Below are 25557 nucleotides of genomic sequence, written 5' to 3'. Positions count from 1 at the left end.
TTAGCGGACACAGCCTCCAAAAAAAACATTTGGGTCTACTTCCCTTCGAGTCATCTGTCTTTTAGGGAGGATCTGGAGAAGTTTGTCAAACACTTAGGAGAGAAACTCACTCTCTTCAGCTCCGAGTAGCACCAAGAAGGAGCCTAGTATACCTCCTTGGCTGCACCCTGTCTTAGGGGAGGCGACCAGTTTTAGGCAGATAGGCATAACCCTGGGCTCACTCCTGACCTCAATAAACCCTTCAAACTGGGGTCCTTTTGTGGCCATAACAATAACAGTTCAGGAGATTCTAGGAATAATTCTGCTTGGAGGCTCCTGAGGTTCTCATTGAAGATGTGCCAGAACTCTCACTAGCTTGTAACGGATCAGACTGGCCCTCTTTACCTCGGACCAGTTAGTTCTCAGCCAGGATTTGACCCTGGAGTTTTCTTGTTCAGTCCAAAATGTCTTCATACTCTTGCCTTGTGGCTTGGCTGAAAATTGCTAGGTACTTACCTGTACCAGCTATTTCTTCAAGGACAGCAGGCATATTTTCACAACCCACTCACCTCCCCTAGTTGACTTCTTAGCTTTCTTACTGAACTGATGGTCCCATGAGCCATTAGGCTGAAAGGCACTGACACATATACAGTATGGGCACTGCCTAAAATTTAAAGTGGCAGCGAATTTGTAGTGTCTGTACCAGTTTCCGTGCATGGTGCTATCCACTGGTGAGAATATATGCATGCTGTCTTTAGAAAGCATCTGGTACAGATACATATCTTTGCTTTATAGTACAGGTTGATTGTCTTACAGCTTTTTAGACATTCTATTTGCACAACTATTTGCTGTCTTATGAAATATGTAATTGGATTCCCATAGACATAATAGAAAAACTCATCCCTTGTTTAACTCTCCTTCTATTCAGGGCTGCAAAAGTAAGAAATTTCTAAACCACAAGTTAGCGTCCCAAGCTGCTCTTCATGATAAAGAATTTCTAATATTCCTTCTTACAGCTTATTCTTACAAACAGTTTAGAACACAACTGAAGACCTATCTTTTTACAAAATATCTGCCTACTTAACTTACTTTATTTCTCCCATTGTGACCATTGTTAGTAATCTTTTGTAAACCGCATTTAACTAATGGCTACGCGGTCTATAAGTACAATGTAATGTAATAACATTTTACTAATGTTTAGGTGTGTTGGAATTTTTTTCAAGATCATCCAGCAGTTTGATTTTGGTCACATAAGAGAGATAGAAAAACAGATTGCTGTTCTATCTGACAAGTGCAGTCACCATGAGGAAGACTATGCTAGACTTACACTGCTGCTTCAAAAGCTTCAGGAGCAAGTTTATCACATGAATGATAAAAGTGGGATGACGTCAATGATCATGAATATACTAAATCAGCATTTTCATGAAGTGAAGCCAAATGTGACCACAGACACAATGGTAAATATGTGATGATTTGATTTACTGGCTCCTTGGGATATATTTATAACATATAGGTTAACTATTTTATTTTCTTCAAGAGCATAGGTTAGACCAGTGGTTCCTAAACTTTCAGTTCACATCTCATTTAATGTTTCAAAATTTGTCCACGGTTCCCCAGGTCATAATAATAGTTCTTTTTTCCCATGTTAAGGTATTTGATTAGGGGGGGAAAGGGTGGGTTTTACTTGTTGTTATTATATAATACATGAGTATTTCAATAATTTCACAGTAAGGATGATTTTATGATTTATTGAATAGGGAGGGAGGGGGAGGGATTATTAGATTCAATAAGAATGATATAAATGTTAGATTTTTTTCATAATATTTAAAATATTATAGAATTTTAATTTGTTTTTTTTTGTTTTTTTAAAAAAATTCTTTATTCATTTTTGTATGTTACAACAAGTGTATCAATTAAACTCATATAAAACTTAAAGATACACACTTGATTAACTCACATATTAGCATCAAATTTAACATTTCATTAGGAAATTAGTATTCTATAATGTTAAATATTATGTAAGAAATCTAAATTTATATCATTCTTATTAAATATAATAATCCCCCATCCCTCCCTCCCTCCCTCCCAATTCAATAATACATAAAATCATCTTTATTGTGAATTCATTCAAATATTGATATATTATGTAATAATCAGAAATAAAATCCCACCCCTTTTCCCCTCTAATCAAATATCTTATCATGGGAAAAGTTAATCATTCATTACAAAAATCTGTTAACGGTCCCCAGACTTTCTGAAATTTACTCACATAACCTTTTTGCGTTGCGATGGTGAGTTCCATTTTGTACATATTCCACCAGAAATTGTAATTTAACCTGTCATATTTTTTCCAATTGTATGTTATTTGTTGTATTGCTATTCCAGTTAAAATAAACAAAAGTTTGTTGTTATTTGACGAAATTTGACTTCTTGTTCTCATAGTTGTTCCAAATAAAATAGTATCATATGTCAAGGCTACCGGGTTTTCTAACATCCTATTAATTTGAGGCCAAATTGATTTCCAGAATGATAAAATAAATGGACAATAGAATAAAAGATGATCTAATGTCCCAGCTTCAATATGACAATGCCAGCATCTATTAGACTTAGAACTATCTATCTTTTGTAAACGAACAGGGGTCCAAAAAGCTCTATGCAAAAGAAAAAAACAAGTTTGTCTCATAGATGCTGACACCGTACATCTTAACCTCCAAGACCAAAGTCATGGCCATTGAGATGCATTAATTTGATGCTTTATCTCAATGCTCCAAATGTCTCTAAGACCATTTTTGGGTTTTTTATTACAAATCCAGATATTAATTTATACCACTGTGCGGCTCTATGATCCATTGAATCCATCTGAAAGCATAAGAATTCCAAACTATGATAATTAGTAAGATTTTTCCATTCAGGGAACCCTACCTGAATGGACTGCTTCAATTGCAACCATCTAAAATATTGCGATTTATTAAGACTAAACTTATGTTGCAATTGTGAAAACTCCAGCAACTTACCATTTTTTATTACATCCTCCAAAATATGAATACCTGCCATCATCCAATGCTTCTAGATGATTTTAAAACCGCCAATTTTGATCTTGGGGTTTAACCAAATCGTTTGAGTTGTTGATTTACTTATTGGAATAGGAGTTAGACAGGACAGGAAAAAAAACACAAACGGGATAGTACGCCTCAAAACTCTGGATGGGAATTACGCGGAAACAGATCCTGATAAAGCCAAACTACTGAATGAATACTTCTGTTCGGTTTTTACCTGCGAGGCTCCAGGGAATGGGCCACATCTGGAAGCAACGCCAAGCGTGGAAGACCCATTTCAGAATTTTGAGTTCACACCAGCTGATGTCTACAGCGAATTGTCAAGACTCCAGGTGAGCAAAGCCATGGGTCCAGACGAATTGCACCCAAGAGTGCTCAGAGAGCTGTGCGAGGTCCTGGCGGAACCATTAGCCATGCTCTTCAATCTCTCCCTAGAGAAGGGGAGAGTCCCCCTGGATTGGAAAACAGCGAATGTTGTTCCTCTGCATAAAAAGGGATGTAGGGCAGAGGCAGCAAATTACCGACCAGTGAGTCTCACATCGATCGTATGTAAACTCATGGAAACACTGATTAAACGTAAGTTGGACACTATCTTGGATGAGGGGAATCTTAGGGATCCTAGTCAACATGGATTCACCAAGGGTAGGTCGTGTCAATCCAACCTCATCAGCTTCTTTGATTGGGTAACAGGAAAGTTGGACTTAGGAGAGTCTCTGGACATAGTATATTTGGATTTCAGCAAAGCTTTTGACAGCGTCCCACACCGCAGGTTACTAAACAAGATGAAATCAATGGGGTTGGGTGAGACGATAACTGCATGGGTCAATGATTGGCTAAGTGGTAGACTTCAGAGGGTGATGGTCAATGGTACCCTCTCTGAAACATCAGAGGTGACCAGCGGAGTGCCACAGGGCTCGGTCCTGGGTCCTCTCCTTTTTAATATATTCATAAGGGACTTGACACGAGGGCTACAGGGTAAAGTGACATTATTCGCCGACGACGCAAAACTGTGCAACATAGTAAGTGATAGCGTTTTACATGATAGTATGACACAGGACCTTCGTACGTTGGAAAACTGGTCCTCGACATGGCAGCTAGGCTTCAATGCTACGAAGTGTAAGGTCATGCACCTCGGTAGCAAAAATCCGTGCAGAACTTACACCTTAAATGGAGTAACATTAGCTAGAACCTCAGTAGAAAGAGATTTGGGAGTAGTCATCAGTGCAGACATGAAGGCTGCCAAGCAGGTAGAGAAGGCCACATCCAAGGCAAGGCAAATGATGGGATGTATCAATAGAAGTTTCGTCAGTCGGAAACCAGGAGTCATAATGCCGCTGTACAAGACCATGGTGAGACCTCATCTGGAATACTGTGTGCAATTCTGGAGGCCACATTACCGTAAGGACGTGCTTAGAGTCGAGTCGGTTCAGCGGATGGCCACTAGGACGATCTTGGGATTCAAGGGTCTCTCTTACGAAGAGAGACTGAGCAGACTGCGGCTCTACACTCTTGAGGAGCGCAGGGAGAGGGGGGACATGATTGAGACATTTAAATACATCACAGGACGTGTCGAGGTGGAAGATGACATCCTCTTCCCCAGGGGACCCTCGACCACAAGAGGGCATCCGCTTAAACTCAAAGGGGGGAAATTTAGGAGTGACACCAGGAAGTATTTTTTCACGGAAAGGGTGGTAGATCACTGGAATAAGCTTCCGGTGCAGGTAGTCAAGGCCACAGGCGTGCTTGACTTTAAGAGCAAATGGGACATGTACGTGGGATCCCTACGTAAGACGATTCACTAGCATCTAGACTTGGGGTGGGTCAGTAGTGTGGGCAGACTTGATGGGCTATGGCCCTTTTCTGCCGTCATCTTTCTATGTTTCTATGTTTAGATTACTTATATATCTTAAAGTTTTCCAGGTATCCATAAATATTTTATGCTCTTTATATAACCTTGGCATTTTGATACTAATTACATGACTAAGACGCAAGAGAAACATAAGTCTCCATTCTAACCAGAACCAATCTGGAATATTGTCAGTGGGCTCTGGGAGGATCCAATAAATCAGAAGTTCTTCCATTAAATATACATTGTACAAAAGGTTTATTTGATGCATTTTCTTTTGTTTGGAAGGAAGATGCTATTAAATATTTAGGAATTTGGATTACAAAAACAGTGGATGAAACAATGAAAAATGTCTATTACAAAAGGTGACAGAAATGTGTGAGCAATGGAATCCTTTGCATTTATCTTGGTGGGGAAGAGTACAAACTGTTAAAATGATGATTTTGCCTGTAGTTTGTTACCAAATAGGGATGTTACCAGTTTTCTTTCAAGAATCTTTTTATAAAAAATTAAATAGGGTTTTGACAAAATTTATTTGGCTTGGTAAAAATCCCAGAATTGCTTTAGTGTCGTTGCAAAGGCCAATTGTGGAGGGTGGGGTAAATTTTCCCAACTTTTTATAGGTATCATCAAGCCTATATTTTGCGTCAAGGTATGTATTGGGTCCTCCCGGAGCTCATTGAATATACTCCTGATTGGTTATATTTGGAATGGCGACTCATGTTTCCTTTACATCTTTCTCATGTTCTCAGTATCAAGATGCCCAGATTATACAAAGAAAATAGAATTTTAGTGGATACTTGGAAAACATTAAGATTTGTTAGTAACTTAATAACTATTCCTATTAATAAATCAACTAATCAATCCATATAGCTAAACTCCAAGATTCAAATTGGCGGTTTCAAGGTCGTTTGGAAGCATTGGATAATTGCAGGAATTAGAACTTTAAATGATGTCATCTCTAATGGTAAACTGCTTGATTTTACACAATTGCAACATAAATTTGGGCTTCATAAATCACAAAGTTTTCATTGGTTGCAATTGAAGCAGGCCATTAAGGCAGGGTTCCCTGAATGGAAAACTCTTAATACTCAGTTCAGTATGGAATTTCTATGTTTTCAGGTGGACTTTCTGGGTCACCAGGCCACACAGTGGTATAAAACTATTAGTGATTTGGTTAATAGAAAACCTAAAAATGGTCTTAGGGATATTTGGGGCATTGAGATTAAGCATCAGATTTCAGCTTCTCAATGGCCACAAATTTGGCCTTGGAGAATGAGATGTACATTGTCAGCGTCTATGAGACAAACTTGGGTTTTTTTTGTTACATAGAGCTTTTTGGACCCCAGTTAGATTACAAAAATTAAATAGTTCTTTGTCTAATAGATGCTGGCATTGTAATCTAGATGTAGGGACTTTGGATCATCTTTTGTTTTACTGTCCCCATATTTTAGCCTTTTGGAACTCAATCTGGGATCAAATAAATTGTTTATTGGAAAACCATGTAGCGTTATCTTATGATACTGTGATATTTGGAATGTCTATGAGAAAAAAGAGTCAGATATCATCGTGTAATAATAAACTTTTAATGATTATGACTGGAGTTGCCATCCAACATATTACTAATAATTGGAAAGATCATAGTAAACTTAATTTTAATTTTTGGTGGAACTCAGTATGTCACATATATAGAATGGAAAGATCATTAGTGGTACAGAATGGAAATTATAAAAATTTTATTAAAATATGGGACTATTTTTCAATTTTTCACAGCTATAAATCATTTAGAATACAAAATACTTGTGGGTGCAAAAATTATAACGATAATAAAATTATCTAAATAATTAGTGAAGTGCTCAGACCTGATAACCCATTTAGTAGTGATGTCACCACTATGAGGTTAACTAGGGGACCATCATTGCATTCATTTGTCCCCTGCCATCCCTGAATATTAAATACTGTATCCTAACTAGTGGTGGTACTTATCTTCGTCCAGGGGTTGTTCTTGTTGAAGGTGTTAACTCTCATTGGTGACTGGTGTCTATTAATGTGCTTGTGCTTCTTTAAAAATGTTGTTAGTTTCTTAGGTGATCACCTAAGAAACTAACAACATTTTTAAAGAATCACAAGCACATTAATAGACACCAGTCACCAATGAGAGTTAACACCTTCAACAAGAACAACCCCTGGACGAAGATAAGTACCACCACTAGTTAGGATACAGTATTTAATATTCAGGGATGGCAGGGGACAAATGAATGCAATGATGGTCCCCTAGTTAACCTCATAGTGGTGACATCACTACTAAATGGGTTATCAGGTCTGAGCACTTCACTAATTATTTAGATAATTTTATTATCGTTATAATTTTTGCACCCACAAGTATTTTGTATTCTAAATGATTTATAGCTGTGAAAAATTGAAAAATAGTCCCTGTTAGCCACAGATTACTAAGGAACTTATCTCTCTATTGAGTAATTAAAATATGGGAGCCATTAACATCTTTTTGTCATGATTGAATGCCATTTTTCTATTAATTATACACAATTTAGTAGGGGGGAGGGTTTCAAGTATATGATCTTATAATGATTAAGGGTTTTGAGGGAAGGTGGGGAGAGGGTTACATTTGTACTTATAAGTTATAATGATAAGATGTTCAAGTGCTCAAATTAATTGTGTTTATTATGAATTTTTGTACACTTGATGAAAGTTTAAAAATGAATAAAGAATTAAAAAAAAAAAGATGTTGGCATTGTCATCTCGAAGCAAGGACTTTAGATCACTTATTGTTCTATTGTCCTTTTATTTTGGCATTTTGGAAATCAATATGGGGACAAATTAATTGTTTGTTGGAAAATCCAGTGGCATTGTCTTATGATACTGTATTATTTGGTATGTCAATGAGGGCTAAAAGCCAAATATCATCTAAGAACAACAGGCTTTTATTAATAATGACAGGAGTCGCCATACAACAAATTACGCGCAATTGGAAGAATTGGATGAGGCTTAATTATAGTTTTTGGTGGAATTCACTGTGTCATATGTATAAAATGGAAAGGACATTAGCCATTCAGAAAGGGAATTTTAAGAGGTTTCAGGTGATTTGGGAGCCATTAAAAAAATATTGTAACGTTTAAATAGTGTTTTCCCCTTTAAATATGCACATCCGGGAGGGGGGAGGTAGGGGGATGTTAGGTTAATGAACTTTGCATAATTGATATGGATAATTATAGATATTTTATGTATGGACATTGTGATTGTTTAGGGCAGGGGTGTCCAACCTTTTGGCTTCCCTGGGCCACATTGGCCGAAAATTTTTTTCTGGGGCCGCACAAACACGCAAACGCTGCAGCAAGACAGAGGAGGGAGCCGGCAAGAGGGTAAACACCGGGGGGCAGCAGAGGAAAACACTGCATTGCCCTCGACTGGGGCCGCAGGTTAGACACCCCTGGTTTAGGGGGAGGGGGATTACCGTATTTTTACACATATAACGTGCGCGCTATACACGATTTTACAAACCGCACAATAACCATGTGCGTAATATCCGTGAGCGCTTTATACAATTTTTTTTACATTGCTGATACCACATTCGGCGACACCCATACGGCAGAGACGGCATTTGCCGCCCCGATAATGCCGCCCTTGCCATATGGGTAATGTTAAATGCCGCCTGACTTTTAGAATATACAGTTGTGGGGTGCAGTAAACCTACATACGCCAGTTTGTAGCAAAGACACCCTATTATCCCAGGACAAGCAGGCAGGTATTCTCACTAGTGGGTGATGTCATCAGACAGAGCCCCGGTACGGACGTCTCACAAGCACGTGTTGCTTGTAGAAACTTAAAGTTTCTAGATGCCCGCACCGCGCATGCGCCGGTGCCTTCCTGCCCGGAGATCCGGGCGTGTCTCCTCAGTTCTTTCTTTTCCGCGGAGCTGAGAAGTTCAACTTCATCATGCGCTAGCTGAATTCAGTTAAATTTGCCTTCCTTGTCCGCGTTTTCGCTTTCTTTTAATTACAGTTAACAGTACTTTTCTTTTTCAGTTAAAAAAAAAAAAAAAAAAAGAAGATTATTTCCTCCGGCGGGTCGAACGGGCCGGCCACGTGGCTCAGGCCCACTGGCTTCGACCTCGCGGCGGAGATTTTCCGGCCTATGTCCCGGCCAATCACCGGGTTTAAAAAGTGCAGCAAGTGCCAACGCGCGATCTCACTCACGGACCCTCACTGGCGCTGTTTGCAGTGTTTGGGCCCTGACCACATCCCGAAATCGTGCAGGCCTTGCTCTACCCTTACGGCACGCTCATTCAAGCGGCGTTGCCTATTGTGGGAATCGATGTTCAAGATGGACGCAGCTAAGGATCCCTCAGCCTCCACTTCATCTGATACCTCCCCGGTTCGGGCAAAACCGGTATCGACCCCTCCTGCATCGAGTGTGGTGAAACCGGCATCGTTCACCCCGACACCATCCACGAGCTCGACGTCGGTGCCTGCCCCGGTCTCCTCGGTTCAGGTACCTCTTCCTTCCACAGTGCCACCAGTGGTCATCAAAGTGCCGAAAGCTACTAAGCAGAAGCACTCGGCCTCGAAGGAGCGCGATGTCCGTGCAGGAGGACCCCCTTTCGGTGCGGATCCCTCCTTATCGGCTTCGCTACGGTCCGTGCTGGAAGCTCAATTCGTTGAGCTCATGCAGACCATCGGACCCGGGCTCATCGCTGCCATACAGGGTGACCTCCCGGTACCGGTCCAAAGGGGCGGTCCGCCCCCTCCCCCTCCTCCCCGTTCGACCTCGAAAACCGACGAGGACGAACGGGGGAGGGCGGCGATGCCCACGAGGCAAGCCTCGCTTACCGATATGCCGCCATTAGAACCCATTACGCCTCCGCGCCAACATGGGACCAGACCTCCGATCGATACTCAAAGCCCTGGGCATAGTCAGGAAGAGTTCTTCCGTACTCCTTACCAGACTTGGGTAGCATCGCAAGAACCCGCATCGCAACCCCAGTTGCGATCCACCGCTTCCAGCCCTATCCACTTGGGGGCCTCGGGAGACCATGCGATGCACAGACGATCCCGATCCCCGTCCCGCCACCGAGACGGGCACCGATCGAGACACTCATCCTGGCACTCTTCACGCCATTCGGAGGTGTCACCGCAGAAAAAACTGCAACGTAGGGGATACTCCTCATCAGAGGTGTCCCCTCCGGGGGGCCCGGAGTACGAGGAGACACCGGTGCCCGATTCTCCTTGCCACTCCCCGATGTCCATGGACCTGGAGGCCTCCTCCTCCTCCAGCCCGTCCCACAGGCCGACGCTGGCGGAACAATTGTCCTTCTCATCATTCCTCCGACAAATGGCGGATGATCTGGATGTGACCCTTGACACGGGCTCCCGATACTCCAAAGAGTATCTGGACACCATGCATTTACCTAACCCTCCAACGGAGTCGCTTCGGCTCCCCCTGCATAAATTGCTGGACCAGACCTTCATGCAGTGTTTCGAAACACCGTACTCCATACCGGCGATCCCCAGCAAACTCGATGCTCGATACCGCATCGTGCACCATAAAGGGTTTGAGGGCCCTCAACTCTCCCACCAATCCCTACTGGTCGAGTCCTCTCTTAAACGCTCTCATCCCTCCCAGGTCTACGCCTCTGTACCGCCGGGCCGAGAGGGGAGAACGATGGACAAATTTGGTAGAAAATTCTACCAAAACTCCATGATGGCGTCACGGGTGCTGAACTACAATTTCTTTTTCTCTTCCTATCTGGAGTTCTTCTTGCCGGTGCTCCGCAAGTTCACTCCGTTCATAGACAACCAAGCTCGATTCGAGTTCGAGGAAGTGGTAGCCTCCCTCTCCCAATTACGCCTCCAGCTGATGCAATCCTCCTTCGATGCATTCGAACTCTCGGCACGTGCTGCCGCAAGCGCGGTAGCCATGCGTCGCCTGGCATGGCTCCGTACAATCGATATGGATCCCAACCTCCAGGACAGACTCGCCAACGTACCATGTGCTGGAGCTGACCTGTTCGATGAGTCTATCGAAACTGTTACCAAGAAGCTGTCGGATCATGAAAAATCTTTTCAATCCATCCTGCGGCCCAAACCCAAACCTCAACAGTCTCGACCTTCCAGGCCACCCCTGATTTACCAGCGGCGTTACATGCCCAGACAAACGCCTGCTGCGAGACAACCTGCGAAGAGACAACCTCCCCAGAAGTCTCAGCAAAAACCTCAGCCACCGGCTGCACCTAAGGCTCCCCAGCCCTTTTGACGCCCCTCCCGGGAGCATAACCTCAGCCTCTCCCATAGGGGGCCGCCTCCATCTTTTTTACCATCGATGGGAGGCCATAACCACGGACCTATGGGTCCTCACCATCATAAGAGAAGGATACTCTCTTCAATTCCATCGGGTCCCCCCGGACCATCCTCCAAGAGAGTATCCTTCAAGCTCGACGCAGACCGCCCTTCTTCTTCAGGAAGTCCAAACCTTACTTCAGCTTCGGGCTGTCGAGCCGGTCCCGTCAGACCAATTGAACCGAGGGTTTTACTCCCGGTACTTCCTCGTCCCGAAGAAAACGGGCGACCTGCGACCCATTTTAGACCTTCGGGCCCTCAACAAGTTTCTGGTCAAAGAGAAGTTCCGCATGTTGACTTTGACTTCTCTATACCCCCTCCTCGAGCAGAACGACTGGTTATGCTCCCTGGATCTCAAGGAGGCCTACACTCACATCCCCATTCACCCGGCCTCCCGAAAGTTCCTCAGATTTCGGGTGGGAAATCTGCACCTACAGTATCGAGTGCTACCATTCGGCCTATCTTCGTCCCCCAGAGTCTTCACAAAGTGCCTGGTGGTAGTGGCCGCAGCACTCCGGGACAGGGGTCTACAGGTGTTCCCATACCTCGACGACTGGCTCATCAAGGCCCCGTCAGCCCCAGAGGTCACTTCGGCGGCCTTGGCTACAACCTACTTCCTCCAAAATTTGGGCTTCGAGATCAACTTTTCCAAGTCTCATCTACAACCCACCCAGTCCCTCCCCTTCATCGGAGCGGTCCTGGACACCACCCGACTCCGAGCATTCCTGCCCCTGCAACGCATGGAGTCCCTTCTTCATCTCTGCCAGTCGGTGTCTACTCGCCAAACCCTACCGGCGAGACAACTGATGGTGCTCCTGGGCCATATGGCCTCCACAGTACATGTGACACCCTTTGCCAGACTCCACCTCAGGATCCCCCAGTGGACCCTGGCATCACAGTGGAATCAGACGTCCGATCCACTATCCAAACACATCTCAGTCACACCTGCTCTTCGGCAGTCTCTACTTTGGTGGATGACCTCTTCGAATCTATCCAGAGGTTTGCTGATGCACTCTCCCCCCCATCAGAAAGTTCTCACAACCGATTCGTCGAATTATGCATGGGGGGCCCACCTGGATGGTCTCCGCACCCAAGGATTCTGGACCAGTGCGGAAAGACTACACCAAATCAATCTACTGGAACTCAGAGCCATCTTCAATGCGCTCCAAGCTTTCCAACACCTACTTCACGACATGGTAATCCTCATTCGCACAGACAATCAGGCCGCCATGTATTATATCAACAAGCAAGGAGGCACGGGCTCGGCCCTCCTTTGCCAGGAAGCTCTACGAGTCTGAGACTGGGCGGTGCGCCACAACGCCCTACTCAGAGCAGTATACATCCAGGGGGAGAACAACGTCTTAGCAGACAAACTAAGCCGTCTGCTACAACCGCACGAATGGACTCTCCATTCCAGCCCCCTTCACCAAATCTTCACGCAATGGGGGACGCCTCAGATAGACCTCTTTGCGGCTCCCCACAACTCCAAACTGCCTCAGTTTTGCTCCAGGATCTACACTCCTCATCGCCTCGAGGCAGATGCTTTTCTACTGAACTGGGGGAAACGATTTCTATATGCGTTCCCACCATTCCCGCTGATCCAGAAGACTCTGGTCAAGCTGAAACTCGAACAGGCCACCATGATTCTAATAGCTCCTCGGTGGCCCAGACAACCTTGGTTCTCCCTCCTACTTCAACTCAGCAGCAGGGAACCAGTACCACTTCCAGTGTTTCCTTCACTGCTTACTCAACATCAAGGATCACTACTTCATCCCAACCTGCAGTCTCTCCACCTGACAGCTTGGTTCCTCTTGGAAGCTTCCAGGAAGCCCGCCACTCGACAATGCTACTCCCAGAAATGGACCAGATTCTCCTCATGGTGTGTTTCTAAGTCAAAGGAACCTCAGCGAGCTTCCTTATCCTCCGTGCTGGACTATCTCCTACACCTATCTCAATCTGGGCTCAAGTCCACATCCATACGAGTCCACCTGAGCGCTATTGCGGCGTTCCACCAGCCCCTACAAGGGAAACCCCTCTCGGCCCATCCGGTGGTCGCCAGATTTATGAAAGGACTCTTCCATGTTAACCCTCCTCTCAAACCACCCCCAGTACTTTGGGACCTCAATGTAGTCCTTTCCCGTCTCATGAAGCCCCCGTTTGAACCACTCAACAGGGCCCCTCTTAAGTATCTCACCTGGAAAGTGCTTTTTCTTGTAGCCCTTACGTCCGCTCGCAGAGTCAGCGAACTCCAGGCATTGATGGCGGATCCACCATTCACAGTATTCCATCATGACAAGGTGGTCCTCCGCACTCACCCGAAATTCCTGCCTAAGGTGGTCTCCGAATTTCATCTCAACCAATCCATTGTACTTCCAGTATTCTTCCCTAAGCCCCATTCTCACCACGGAGAATCGGCCCTTCACACTCTAGACTGTAAACGTGCCTTGGCTTTCTACCTGGATCGCACCAAGCCACACAGAACCACTCCTCAACTTTTTGTCTCCTTCGATCCTAACAAGTTGGGAAGACCCGTATCAAAGCGCACCATCTCTAATTGGATGGCGGCTTGTATCTCTTTCTGCTATGCCCAGGCTGGATTATCACTTCCTTGTAAGGTCACAGCCCATAAGGTCAGAGCAATGGCAGCCTCAGTAGCATTCCTCAGATCAACACCAATCGAGGAAATTTGTAAGGCTGCCACCTGGTCCTCGGTTCACACATTCACCTCACATTATTGTCTGGATACTCTCTCCAGACGGGATGGACAGTTTGGCCAAACAGTATTGAAAAATTTATTCTCTTAAGTCGCCAACTCCCCCTCCATCCCACTGAGGTTAGCTTGGAGGTCACCCACTAGTGAGAATACCTGCCTGCTTGTCCTGGGATAAAGCAATGTTACTTACCGTAACAGTTGTTATCCAGGGACAGCAGGCAGCTATTCTCACGTCCCACCCACCTCCCCTGGGTTGGCTTCTCAGGCTAGCTACCTGAACTGAGGAGACACACCCGGATCTCCGGGCAGGAAGGCACCGGCGCATGCGCGGTGCGGGCATCTAGAAACTTTAAGTTTCTACAAGCAACACGTGCTTGTGAGACGTCCGTACCGGGGCTCTGTCTGATGACATCACCCACTAGTGAGAATAGCTGCCTGCTGTCCCTGGATAACAACTGTTACGGTAAGTAACATTGCTTTACATTTATTCCTTTAGCCCTTAGTTCTGTAGGCCGAAGTCGACCGGTCTTTCCATTCATCCCGAGTCTTTGTTAATCCTTCTACTGGTTTGGTCAGTGGGCCCACTTTATAAATGTAAGCGCCCCTATTTACCCGGTCGAACTCAAATTGCCTGCTAGGATAGAGTTGAGACTAAGTTTTTCAATTCAGAAGTTTTTATTTGGCAGATTTTAATATTTAATCAGCGGTCCAGCGGGTTACTTATAGAACATTCGAATCCCCTTCACACAAATGGGGTGGCAGGAGGAGTTTCTAGTTCAGTGAGGAGCATGCGCGGTATACGCGTGGGCGCGCTATAAGGAAATTTTTTTACATAAATGCTTTGTTCCAGCGCGCTCTACGCGTTATACACGTATACGTGTTATATGTGTAAAAATATGGTAATTCTGAAATGGATATTATAAGAATATTAAGTGTGATAATTGAGTATAAAATGTTATATTTACTGTTACACTTATTGTAAGTATTGAAAATAATAAAGAAGTGGAAAAAAAAAAGAAAATATTTTGAAAATTTTCAACACCTGGGGTAATTTTAGATACTGCTCACGTTGGTGTAAAATCTGCACCTACTTTTGTTCTGTGGAAAACAGTGTGTATAGCATAGAAAATGCTATTTATGTACATCACTTTTCTCCCTTTGTACACCACTATGGTTAGATGGGGTTTTTTTGGTTTATAAAGGCAAGTCATACCTTAAGTAGAATACCATTAAACATGCCCCCTCAAATGTTGTCTTCATGTGATAGCATCTCCTTTTAGGCAGGTTAAGGTTGGCCATTTTTTAGAAAGCTTTTAACCCTGTGTAAATTGACAGCTTTTGAAAATTGCCCTCCCTTGTGACTGTCCAGTGAAAATATCATTCTTGCTTTGGACTAATAGATATACATTTTGTGTTTTAAAACTGACTTCCAGGCCTTCCACCAAGAACATGATTTGCGTATCTTGAAGCTAGAAGATCTTCTGGGAAAGCTGTCTGCTAAATCAGAGGTATATAAGTTCATTTTTTGTGGTTCCCCTCCCTCCCAATATGACCAAATAATTTTTTATGAAGTAAATTTTAATTTTATATAGTTTTCCAAGAACTTGTAGCAAATATCCCCCTATCTATTATTTGAACCTGGTTGGGAAGCTTTTTTTAGTAGCCCAGAAGCTGTGTTTGTGTATTTCATAATAAAAATTCTGACGTTGTCCAGTTTCAGGACATCAAAGGTTTCAGTTTTATCATCTTTTTTTTTTCTTTTTAAATAAAGGCAAGCATTTTACCTTCAGCCAGTTTGTGAGTGGAAGAGCCTTTATTTTATGAGCTATAATTGCTTTACATAGGTTATTCTTAATATGTTCTAAGCTAATATTTAATTTATAGAAATATTGGAGTACTGTATAATAGTCTGTTGATAAAATTCCAAAGGAATATTTTGTATTCTGCCTGTATATCGCTACATGCATATTTTGGTCATTCCTACTAATAAAATTGCATAAAGAATGCTACTGACTTGTAACAATTCATATAGTTTAAAATGCAGGTTAACTCCATGTCTGAAGTTGAAGGGTTATGGGTTATGATTCACTGTCCATCAGTCTTAATAGGCCTGGGTATTCCAGAAGCCATACATATGAGTCTGGAGCAGGGAGAATAAAGAGGGGAATTTTTTATAAATAGCTCTTCCAACTCTGAGAGGTCATCAGAAAACAAAATTACCATGTAGAGAACAAATTTATGAAATAACTACCCAGATCCACCTGTCTTTTTTTTTTTTTTTTTTTTTTTTTTTTTTTTTTAAATTTTTATTTATAAATTTTCCATTCTTACAATATTTAATTCATACAATATATATTAATTATTACATATCTGAAATATTATCATTATTAATTCATAGTATTTAAAATATAATATGATAAAGATTATTCAATAACATATACAATATAATTCCCTCTCCCTTTTTATATAAATACTTCCATTAATTATTCAAATCCCACCCCATTCATATACTCTTTTTATCATTGTGCTAAGAAACTAATCATTAGAATAATTTGTCAATGGTTTCCATATTTTCATGAAATTAAGAAGATTTCCCTGTTGTATCGCTATTATTTTTTCCATTTTATAAATATGACAAACAGAGTTCCACCAGAATGTATAATTCAATTTGGTATAGTCTTTCCAGTTTTGAGTAATTTGTTGCATGGCGACTCCTGTTAGTATTAATAATAGCTTATTATTGTTTGCTGATATCGGACTCTTAGTTCTCATTGCAGTTCCAAATAATATGGTGTCATATGAGAGTCCTACGTGATTTTCTAGTAATTTATTAATTTGGGGCCAAATTGAATTCCAAAATGCGTTTACACAGGGACAGAAAAAGATTAAATGATCTAACGTCCCTATTTCCAATTTACAATGCCAGCATCTATTAGATCTAGTACTATCTATTTTTTGCAGGCGCGTTGGGGTCCAGAACACTCTATGTAATAAAAACAACCATGTTTGATTCATAGATGCTGACCTTGTAGATCTTAATCTCCAGGACCAAAATCGTGGCCATTGAGATTCAGAAATTGTCTGACCAATCTCAATACTCCAAATATCCCTAAGACCTGTTTTCTTTTTTTTATTTAAAAATCCGTATATCAATTTGTACCATTTTGCGGCTTGGTGACCCAAAAAATCCGTCTGGAAACATAGAATCTGTAAACTATATTGATTATTTAGATTTTTCCATTCAGGGAACCCTACCTGAATGGCCTGCTTCAATTGCATCCATTTAAAATATTGTGTTTTATTTAGTCCAAATTTATTTTGCAATTGTGAAAAACTAAGCAGTGATCCTTCTGATATGACATCTTTCAATGTTCTTATTCCTGCATTTATCCATTGTTTCCAGACGATTTTAAATCCGCCAATCTTGATCCTGGAGTTTATCCATATTGATTGATTTAGAGATTTAGCAATAGGTTCTGATGATAAATTACTGATATATCTCAATGTTTTCCAAGTGTCAAATAAAATTCTGTGATCTTTGTATCTTTTAGGCATTGTTATAGTTATTAACTGTTCTGGATATATAGGGAACAGGAGCCGCCATTCTAAATATAGCCAATCTGGTACATTTTCTAAAAGGTCTGGGAGGATCCAATACATACCCTGTCTTAAGATATAGGCTTGATGATACCTATAAAAATTTGGAAAATTTACCCCCCCTTCCACAATTGGTCTTTGTAATGATACTAAAGCGATTCTTGGTCTTTTCCCACACCAAACAAATTTTGTAAGAACATTGTTAAGTTTTTTATAAAATGACCCCTGAAAAAATATTGGAATCATACTCATTTGGTAACAAACCACAGGCAATATCATCATTTTAACTGTTTGAATTCTTCCCCACCAAGAAAGATGTAGTGGATTCCATTGCTCACACATTTCTGTTATTTTTTTTAATAAAAGTTTTTCATTCTCTTTGACTGTATCTTCAATTGTGTTTTTGATCATAATTCCTAAGTATTTTATTCCATCTTCTTTCCAAATAAATGAATATGGATCAAATAATCCCTTGGTACAATGAACATTTATTGGGAGAATTTCAGATTTGTTCCAATTAATTTTATATCCAGAAAAAGTACCATATTTTTCTATTAAATTAAGTATACATGGAATAGTAGTTTCCGGTTCTCTTAAATATAATAATATATCATCTGCATATGCTGATAATTTAAATTCAAAATCGGTAAATGATATTCCCCTTATCTCCTTAGTTTTATTTATTGCAATTAATAAAGGTTCTAGGACAATATCAAAAAGTAAAGGAGACAAAGGGCATCCTTGTCTAACTCCCCTATGCAAGTTAAATCTGTTTGATAAATTATTATTAATATATAGTCTTGCACCAGGAGAGCTATACAATGTCTGAATCATTTTAATAAAACCGGATCCTATGCCAAACCATTGTAAAGCTTGGTATATAAAATTCCATTCCACTCTGTCAAAGGCTTTTTCTGCATCTAAAGATATTAAAAAAACTGGATCATTTATATTTTTTGCTAAATTTAATGAGTGGAATGCTAATCTAGTATTATTTGATGAATGTCTTTTAGCAATAAATCCTGTTTGATGTACATCAATAATGAAAGGAAGAGCTTTTGCCAATCTTAATGCTAATACTTTAGCCATTAATTTGTTATCCACATTCAATAATGAAATAGGCCTGTAATTTGAAACCAGAGTAGGATCTTTGTTTGGTTTTGGTAAGACTATAATTATCGATTCTGCCATAGTACCAGAAATATTTTCATTCTTTATTTGATATTGATATAAATTTAACAGATGTGGTAATATGATATTTTGGAAAAATTTATAAAATTCAACCGTATAACCATCTCCACCTGGAGCGGATCCAGCTCTAAGAGATTTCAATGCTGTTTCTATTTCTTTTAAAGATATAGGTTCTTCTAAACTTCCTTTTATATGATCTGGAATATTTGGTCCAATATATGAATTTAAAAAAGTTAATCCGTCTTGTTCTTTATTTTTATAAGAATTGGAAGTATATAATTCTTTATAAAAATCAAGAAATTGTGTTATAATATCTTTTGTGTTGGTATGTGTGTTACCTTGTGTATCTTTAATTGCGATAATCTTAGATTTTCTTTTCTTTGCTTTTAGAAAGTTTGCTAATAATTTCCCCGCTTTATTTGAATTTCCATAATATTGTACTTGTTTGTTGAAAATGTCTTTCCTCACAATTTGAGAAGAAATCTCATTATATTTAACTTTTAATTTTAATAATTCTTGTAGTGTATTATTTTCCCATTTTTCAATTAATTTATTTTCTAATAATTTAATTTGCTTTCCCATCTCAATAAATTGTTTTTTTTTTTGTTTATTAATAAATGTTGAATATGAAATAATATTTCCTCTCATAGTTGCTTTAAAAGCATCCCATAAGATCTCAGCATTAATATCATCTGATTCATTAAATTGAAAGAATTCTTGCATTTTTATTTTAAAGTCTTCAAGAAATTTTGAATCCGCTAATAAATCATTATTAAATCTCCAAATTAAATCAAAATTTTCAACATCATTATTTTGAAGATTAATCCACACACCAGCATGATCTGAAATTATAATAGAATCAATTGCTGCTTTTAAGACACGCTGCGCTATATTATTAGAAACAAATATATAATCAATTCGTGAAAAAGATTTATGAACCTGAGAACAAAAAGAAAATTCCTGATCATTAAAATGAAGAATTCGCCATATATCTACTAAATCACAAGATGTTATCAAATTATCTAAGCCTAATGATTTCATAACTTTACTTGGTTTTTTATCCAAAATCGGATCCATTACAGCATTGAAATCCCCTGCTACTATTAAATTAGATGTAGCCAGTGGTAAGAGCAATTGTTGAATTTGTTTAAAAAACTCCATTTGATTCGTATTAGGAGCATACAAATTGAATAAGTTCAGGGTTGTATTTCCCAGGACCATCTCGATATGTACCCATCTACCTAAGGGATCATAATTAATTAATTTAAAATCTGCATTACATTTTTTGTTTATTAGAACAGCCACTCCAGCTTTTTTCTTTAAAGCCGGTGCAAATAAACATTTAGAAATCCAACCTCCAGATAATTTTTTTGATTCAATTTCCGAAAGATGGGTTTCTTGAATGAAGTAAATGTCCGCATTTTGATTTTTAAGGAACGATAATAATTTCTTCTTCTTAATAGGATGATTTAAACCATTGACATTTAGCGAATACATTTTTATATCCATCTGATTAATAATTATATTTTAACCAATATTCTATAATAATTTACACGATTATCTCCTAGCACATTCATTAATAATTCATGTTCTATCCCACCCATTATTTTCCCTCCCCTCCCACCCATTATCATATTCTGATTTGGAACACGCATTGGTCATGCAAAACCTACATCTCCATCTCCAGGCAACTAATAATTCATTATATTATTACTAAAAAAAAAAAAAAACACATTTCTAAATTCAATATTTTCTTTATACTTCCACCCTTATATAATTGGAATTTATATCCATTTAATCTATAATATTTTATAAATTTACTAAGAATTATATATATCTAATTTATAAAATTAAAATCAATATCATGCATACATGTAATATTATACTCTTCATAAATAAACATATTACAATATAGCTCTATTTTTCAATATATATCTATATAGATCTTCATATAAATTATATATATTCATTTTTATATAAATATATATATATTAATTTTAATAAAATTTCAAATCAATCATTTTCATAGATCATCTTCATAATAAATTAATTTGAATAATTAGTTGAATAAAATATACATTTTATATCAATAGATAAGTTTTATAATAAATTCATATTTTATTAATTATCAAACAATCAGTTACTTATTTTCTTATTTTTCATTATCATTTAATATGTCTGAATAATTGATTCAAATAAAAATTTTATTTTCGATATCTATTTTATTAATTAATCTTGTCAATAATCAAATTATTTCCTTGTATATATTTCATAAACTTATAATTTTCTTATACAAATTTGAAATATTGTTTTTATAATAAATTAATATATTTCATTTTTTATTCTTATTTTCAATATATCAATAATAAAATTTTCCTATAAATATTTTTAATGATAATTTCTTTGTAAATCATTTCATTATTCCTTAATCATAATAAGTTAATATGCTATATGATTGAATAAATTTTCTATTTTGTTTAAAACATGTAATTTATATAAATTTTAAATTTTTTAAAATTTTTTTTTTTTTATATATATATATTTTTTTTTTAATTTATTTATTTATTTATTATTTTTTTTTTTTATTAATATTAATATTAATGATTGTGGATGCTAATATTTTATTAATAATTAATTTAATAAAATAATATTATATTATTGCATCCACTATATCAATAAATATGAATTATTTTTCCAGTTAATACCTTTTATTATATCTTAATTTTTATTTTTATTTATTTTATTTTTTTTTTTTTATTAATACTCTTCTTTATTTTCCCTTTTTTCCATCTTCTTTCTTCTTTCTTCTTTCTTCTTTCTTCTTTCTTCAACTGAATTGTTCTGTTTTTTATGTAAACTTAGGTTCTTTTTGTGTCAGAAATTCTTTCAGTTTTTCCGGGTCTTGAAAGTATATGGATTTGTTTCCACTGGATATTCTCATAGTGGATGGATAATATAATCCATATATGTATCCTTTTTCTTTCAGCTGCTGTCTGTATGTAAGGAATTGTTTTCTTATGTTTGCTGTATATTTAGCAAAATCTGGTACTAAAATCAGTTTTGATCCTTTATAATTCAAGTTTTTATTTGCTTTTGCCATTTTTAATATTTCTTGAGCTTGTTGATATCTTAATACCTTGAATATCAAAGGTCTTGGAGCAGTCTGATTTACTGGCTTTCTTGTTGGAATTCTGTGGGCTCTTTCAATTTCTAACGGCCATTTTGAATTGAGCTGAAGCAGTTTAGGTAAAAGATTTTCCAGGAATAACACAGGATCTTCCCCTTCAATATTTTCAGCCAGCCCCAAAATTCTGATGTTCTTTCTTTTTCCTCGGTTTTCCATGTCCACCATTTGATTTTTTAAAGCTGTTACTTCTTTTTTATCTTTGTTATATTCCTGTGTGAAGGAATCAAACCTCTCCATTTTTTCTTCCAGCACTGTCATTCTGAGTCTCTCAGTTTGGATCTCTTGTTTCATTATAAGAAGTTCTTCTTTGACTTCAGATATTTTGTTGGCGTTTTCAGTCAGCATTAATTTTATTTTGAACAATTCTGTCATAATGTCTGACTTTTCAGTGAGTTCTTCAGTCTCCATCGGGAACGGCACACTCGATGGTGACAGAGGAGTAACTTTTGTTCTTTTTGCAGAGATACCCGATGTCGAAGGTTTTTCAGCTTTCCCCTGCTTCATATTCGCTATCTCCGACTTTGTTTTATGTATTTTTAATCGCGATTCAAAAAAGTAGAAGTTTTATTTTATTCCGTTTGTTGCCTGGATACGGGAGCGCTGCAGTTAGGCTGCCATATCGTGCGCGCTCCAAGCCACGCCCCCCCAGATCCACCTGTCAAATATGGAAAGTGTATAAAGCGTTAAAAAAAATATAAGTTGAAAGTGATTTAACATTTCTCTTATCTTAAGCAGACTATTTCTCAGACTTTTTTCTCAAGTTGCTATTATGACAGAAATAAAAGCTATTGGTATAAGTTGGAGAATGTTAGCAAGAGTGCCAATTTGAGATCTTTTGAATTCTAACCTTCCCTCCACACCCCCAAAAATGTGAATTCTTCATTTAGTGAAATGTTGAAAAAGTATCTTCTGGATGTTTTACAAGTTTCTGAAGATATGATACCAGTAATATTTTGTGTTTGTCTTCTGGCGAAGGGATGTAGTACAAATTTGATTGAAGGAGATATGACAACTGACTGACTGAAATTCATTGGAGAACAAATAAGCCCTCAGGACAGGTCTTCTGGGACATTGATTGTGACTTTAGCCTCAAGGGTTGATTGGGATTGAATACTTAAACAATATTTTAAAAATAGAAGCAGTTTATGGGTAGAAAAATAATGGATTTTCCTGATACCTCCTATAAGAGGGTACCAGTTGTTGCTGTGAACTGGAGTTCTGCAGTTGGGAGCATCCTTCTATTTAAAGTTTTCTTGTAATATATTATTCATTGTCGGTCTAAGTCAGGGGTGGGCAACGAGGGCCGCAATCCAGTCAGGTTTTCAGGATTTCCTCAATGAATATGCATGAGATCTATTTGCATGCCCTGCTTCCCATTGGATGCAAATGGATCTTATGCATATTTGTTGGGGAACTCCTAAAAACCCGACTTGATTGCGGCCCTCGTTGCCCACCCCTGGTCTAAGTACATTTTTGGGACTCTTCACATTTGACAACCTTTTTGGCCACCAAAGAGATTTCTGGTGAGACTCCTTTGAGTGGGCCTGTATAATATAAGGATTTATAAAGGTGATCTACTTGATGTAACTGGCACATATGATCAATTTCCTCTATGTATTTTTTTTTTTTATTTCCTATTACATAGTATTTGATTTCTCTTTGTAGTGGACTAGAGTAGAGAGTTGCGCGGGGACAGAAATCCCACCCGTCCCCGCCAAAGTCCCACCCTTACCCACCCGTCCCCGCGAGGACTCCCACCCGTCCCTGCGAGGAATCCCTCCGTCCACGCAAGGAATCCCCTCCGTCCCCGCCCGTCCTCGCAAGGAATCCCCTACGTCCCCGCCATCCCTATAAACTACAGAAATAGTTATTTCATTTAATTATGCTACTGAATTAAAGGCTCTGGTAAAAACCCATTTAAAAATAAGTAAAAAGACTTTATTAATTTGGAAATATTAATTGGGAAGAATACATACTTTGTAAATGGGTTTCTACCAGAGCCTCTAATGTTTATAAATTTTTATCAACACAACTAATATACTACTTTATCCTGAAGAAAAAAAAAAAGAATTTTTTTTCCTACCTTTGTTGCCTGGTTTCTGCTTTCCTCATGTTCTCATTAAGTTCCTTCCATCCACTGTCTCTCTTCTCTCTGTGTCTTCCATTTGCTCTGTTACTGTGCCTCTCCCTTTCTCCCCCCTCCCAAATTGGTCTGGCACCCATCTTCTTCCCTCTCTCCCCCCATAGTCTGGCATCTCTGTCTTCTTCCCTGCCAGCGTCTTCTCCCCACTCTCTCTCCCACATTTCCTTTCAGTGTCCTTCTCCCCCCCATCTTCCCCATGTCCTGTCAGCATCCTTCTCCCCCATCTGCCTTCCACATGTGCTTTCAGTGTCCTTCTCCCCCCTGTCTTCCCCATGTCCTTTCAGCGTCCTTCTCCCCCCTCTGTCTTCCCCATGTCCTTTCAGCGTCCTCTCCCCCCTCTGTCTTCCCCATGTCCTTTCAGCGTCGTCCTCCCCATGTCCTTTCAGCATCGTCCTCCCCCTCTGTCTTCCCCATGTCCTTTCAGCGTCGTCCTCCCCCCTCTGTCTTCCCCATGTCCTTTCAGCGTCGTCCTCCCCCCTCTGTCTTCCCCATGTCCTTTCAGCGTCGTCCTCCCCACTCTGTCTTCCCTATGTCCTTTCAGCGTCGTTCTCCACCCCTTTGTCTTCAGCTCCTTCTCCCCCCTCCCGTCTTCCCCATGCCCTTTCAGCGTCCTTCTCCACCCCTTTGTCTTCCCCAGTGCTTTCAGCGGCCTTCTCCCCCCTCAGTTTTACCCATTTCCCTTAAGCGTCTTTTCTTCTCCATTCCACCTTTCCTCCCTTTCTCCCTCCCTGCTCCTTACCTTTGTGGCGCTTCCCCCGACTGACCGACAACAGGCCCGGCCGACAAACCTCCCTGCCCTGTAGCCGCGAATCTAAATTACCTTCTTACAGCAGCTGGAGTATTGAAGCTGCTGTAAGAAGGTAATTTAGATTCGCGGCTACATGGCAGGGAGGTTTGTCGGCCGGGCCTGTTATTGGTCGGTCGGGGGAAGCGACACAAAGGTAAGGGGATCTGACCGGCTGTGCACACTCCCCCCCATGGCTGCAACCGGGGCGGACTGCCCACCCCCCCTTTTGGTACGCCATTGCCTTCTCCCTACCTGCCCTGCCGCACTCAGCCGACCGGAAGTCTTCCCGATGTCAGCGCTGACATCGGAGGAAGGGAGGGCTTTGCTTAAGCCCTCCCTCCGACGTCAGCGCTGACATCGGGAAGACTTCCGTTCGGCTGTGTGCTGCGGCAGGGCAGGTAGGGAGAAGGAGACTAGCCTTGCGGCTCGAGTGCTATCCAACCCTGCAGGAATCCCGCGACCCTAGGGGGCGTCCCCACGTGATCCCCGCGACCCTAGGGGGCGTCCCCACGGGATCCCCGTGACCCAAAGGGGGAACCCGCGAGATTCCCATCGTCCCCGTTCCCTTGCAGCTCTCTAGACTAGAGCTGAGAAAAAAGAGAAAATTCTTTTGCGTGTAACTTTTCTTTTTATATTCCTTAATGGTGAACATATTTACCTGGTTGCTAGACTCGACTGTTTGAGTTGTTGAAAACTGAGTGATAG

At 40.0% G+C, this 25557-nt stretch overlaps 1 protein-coding gene across 14 annotated transcripts in view; it reads left to right on the top strand.

Annotated features, from left to right (window-relative positions):
- SUN1 (Sad1 and UNC84 domain containing 1) overlaps window positions 1-25557 on the top strand; it is a 140115-nt gene that overhangs the window by 73926 nt on the left and 40632 nt on the right. For all 14 annotated transcript variants that reach the window (XR_004541140.1, XM_033963963.1, XM_033963969.1 and 11 more), the window contains 2 exons: window positions 1203-1436; window positions 15381-15455. Coding sequence is in view for 13 of the 14 variants with exons in the window: in XM_033963963.1 (XP_033819854.1) it covers window positions 1203-1436; window positions 15381-15455 (309 nt within the window). In the remaining variant the exon portion in view is untranslated. The remainder of the gene's footprint in view (window positions 1-1202; window positions 1437-15380; window positions 15456-25557) is intronic.

This window comes from Geotrypetes seraphini, chromosome 11 (assembly GCF_902459505.1).
Source record: "Geotrypetes seraphini chromosome 11, aGeoSer1.1, whole genome shotgun sequence".
Lineage (NCBI taxonomy): Eukaryota > Metazoa > Chordata > Amphibia > Gymnophiona > Dermophiidae > Geotrypetes > Geotrypetes seraphini.
This window is presented reverse-complemented; position numbering and strand designations above follow the sequence as displayed.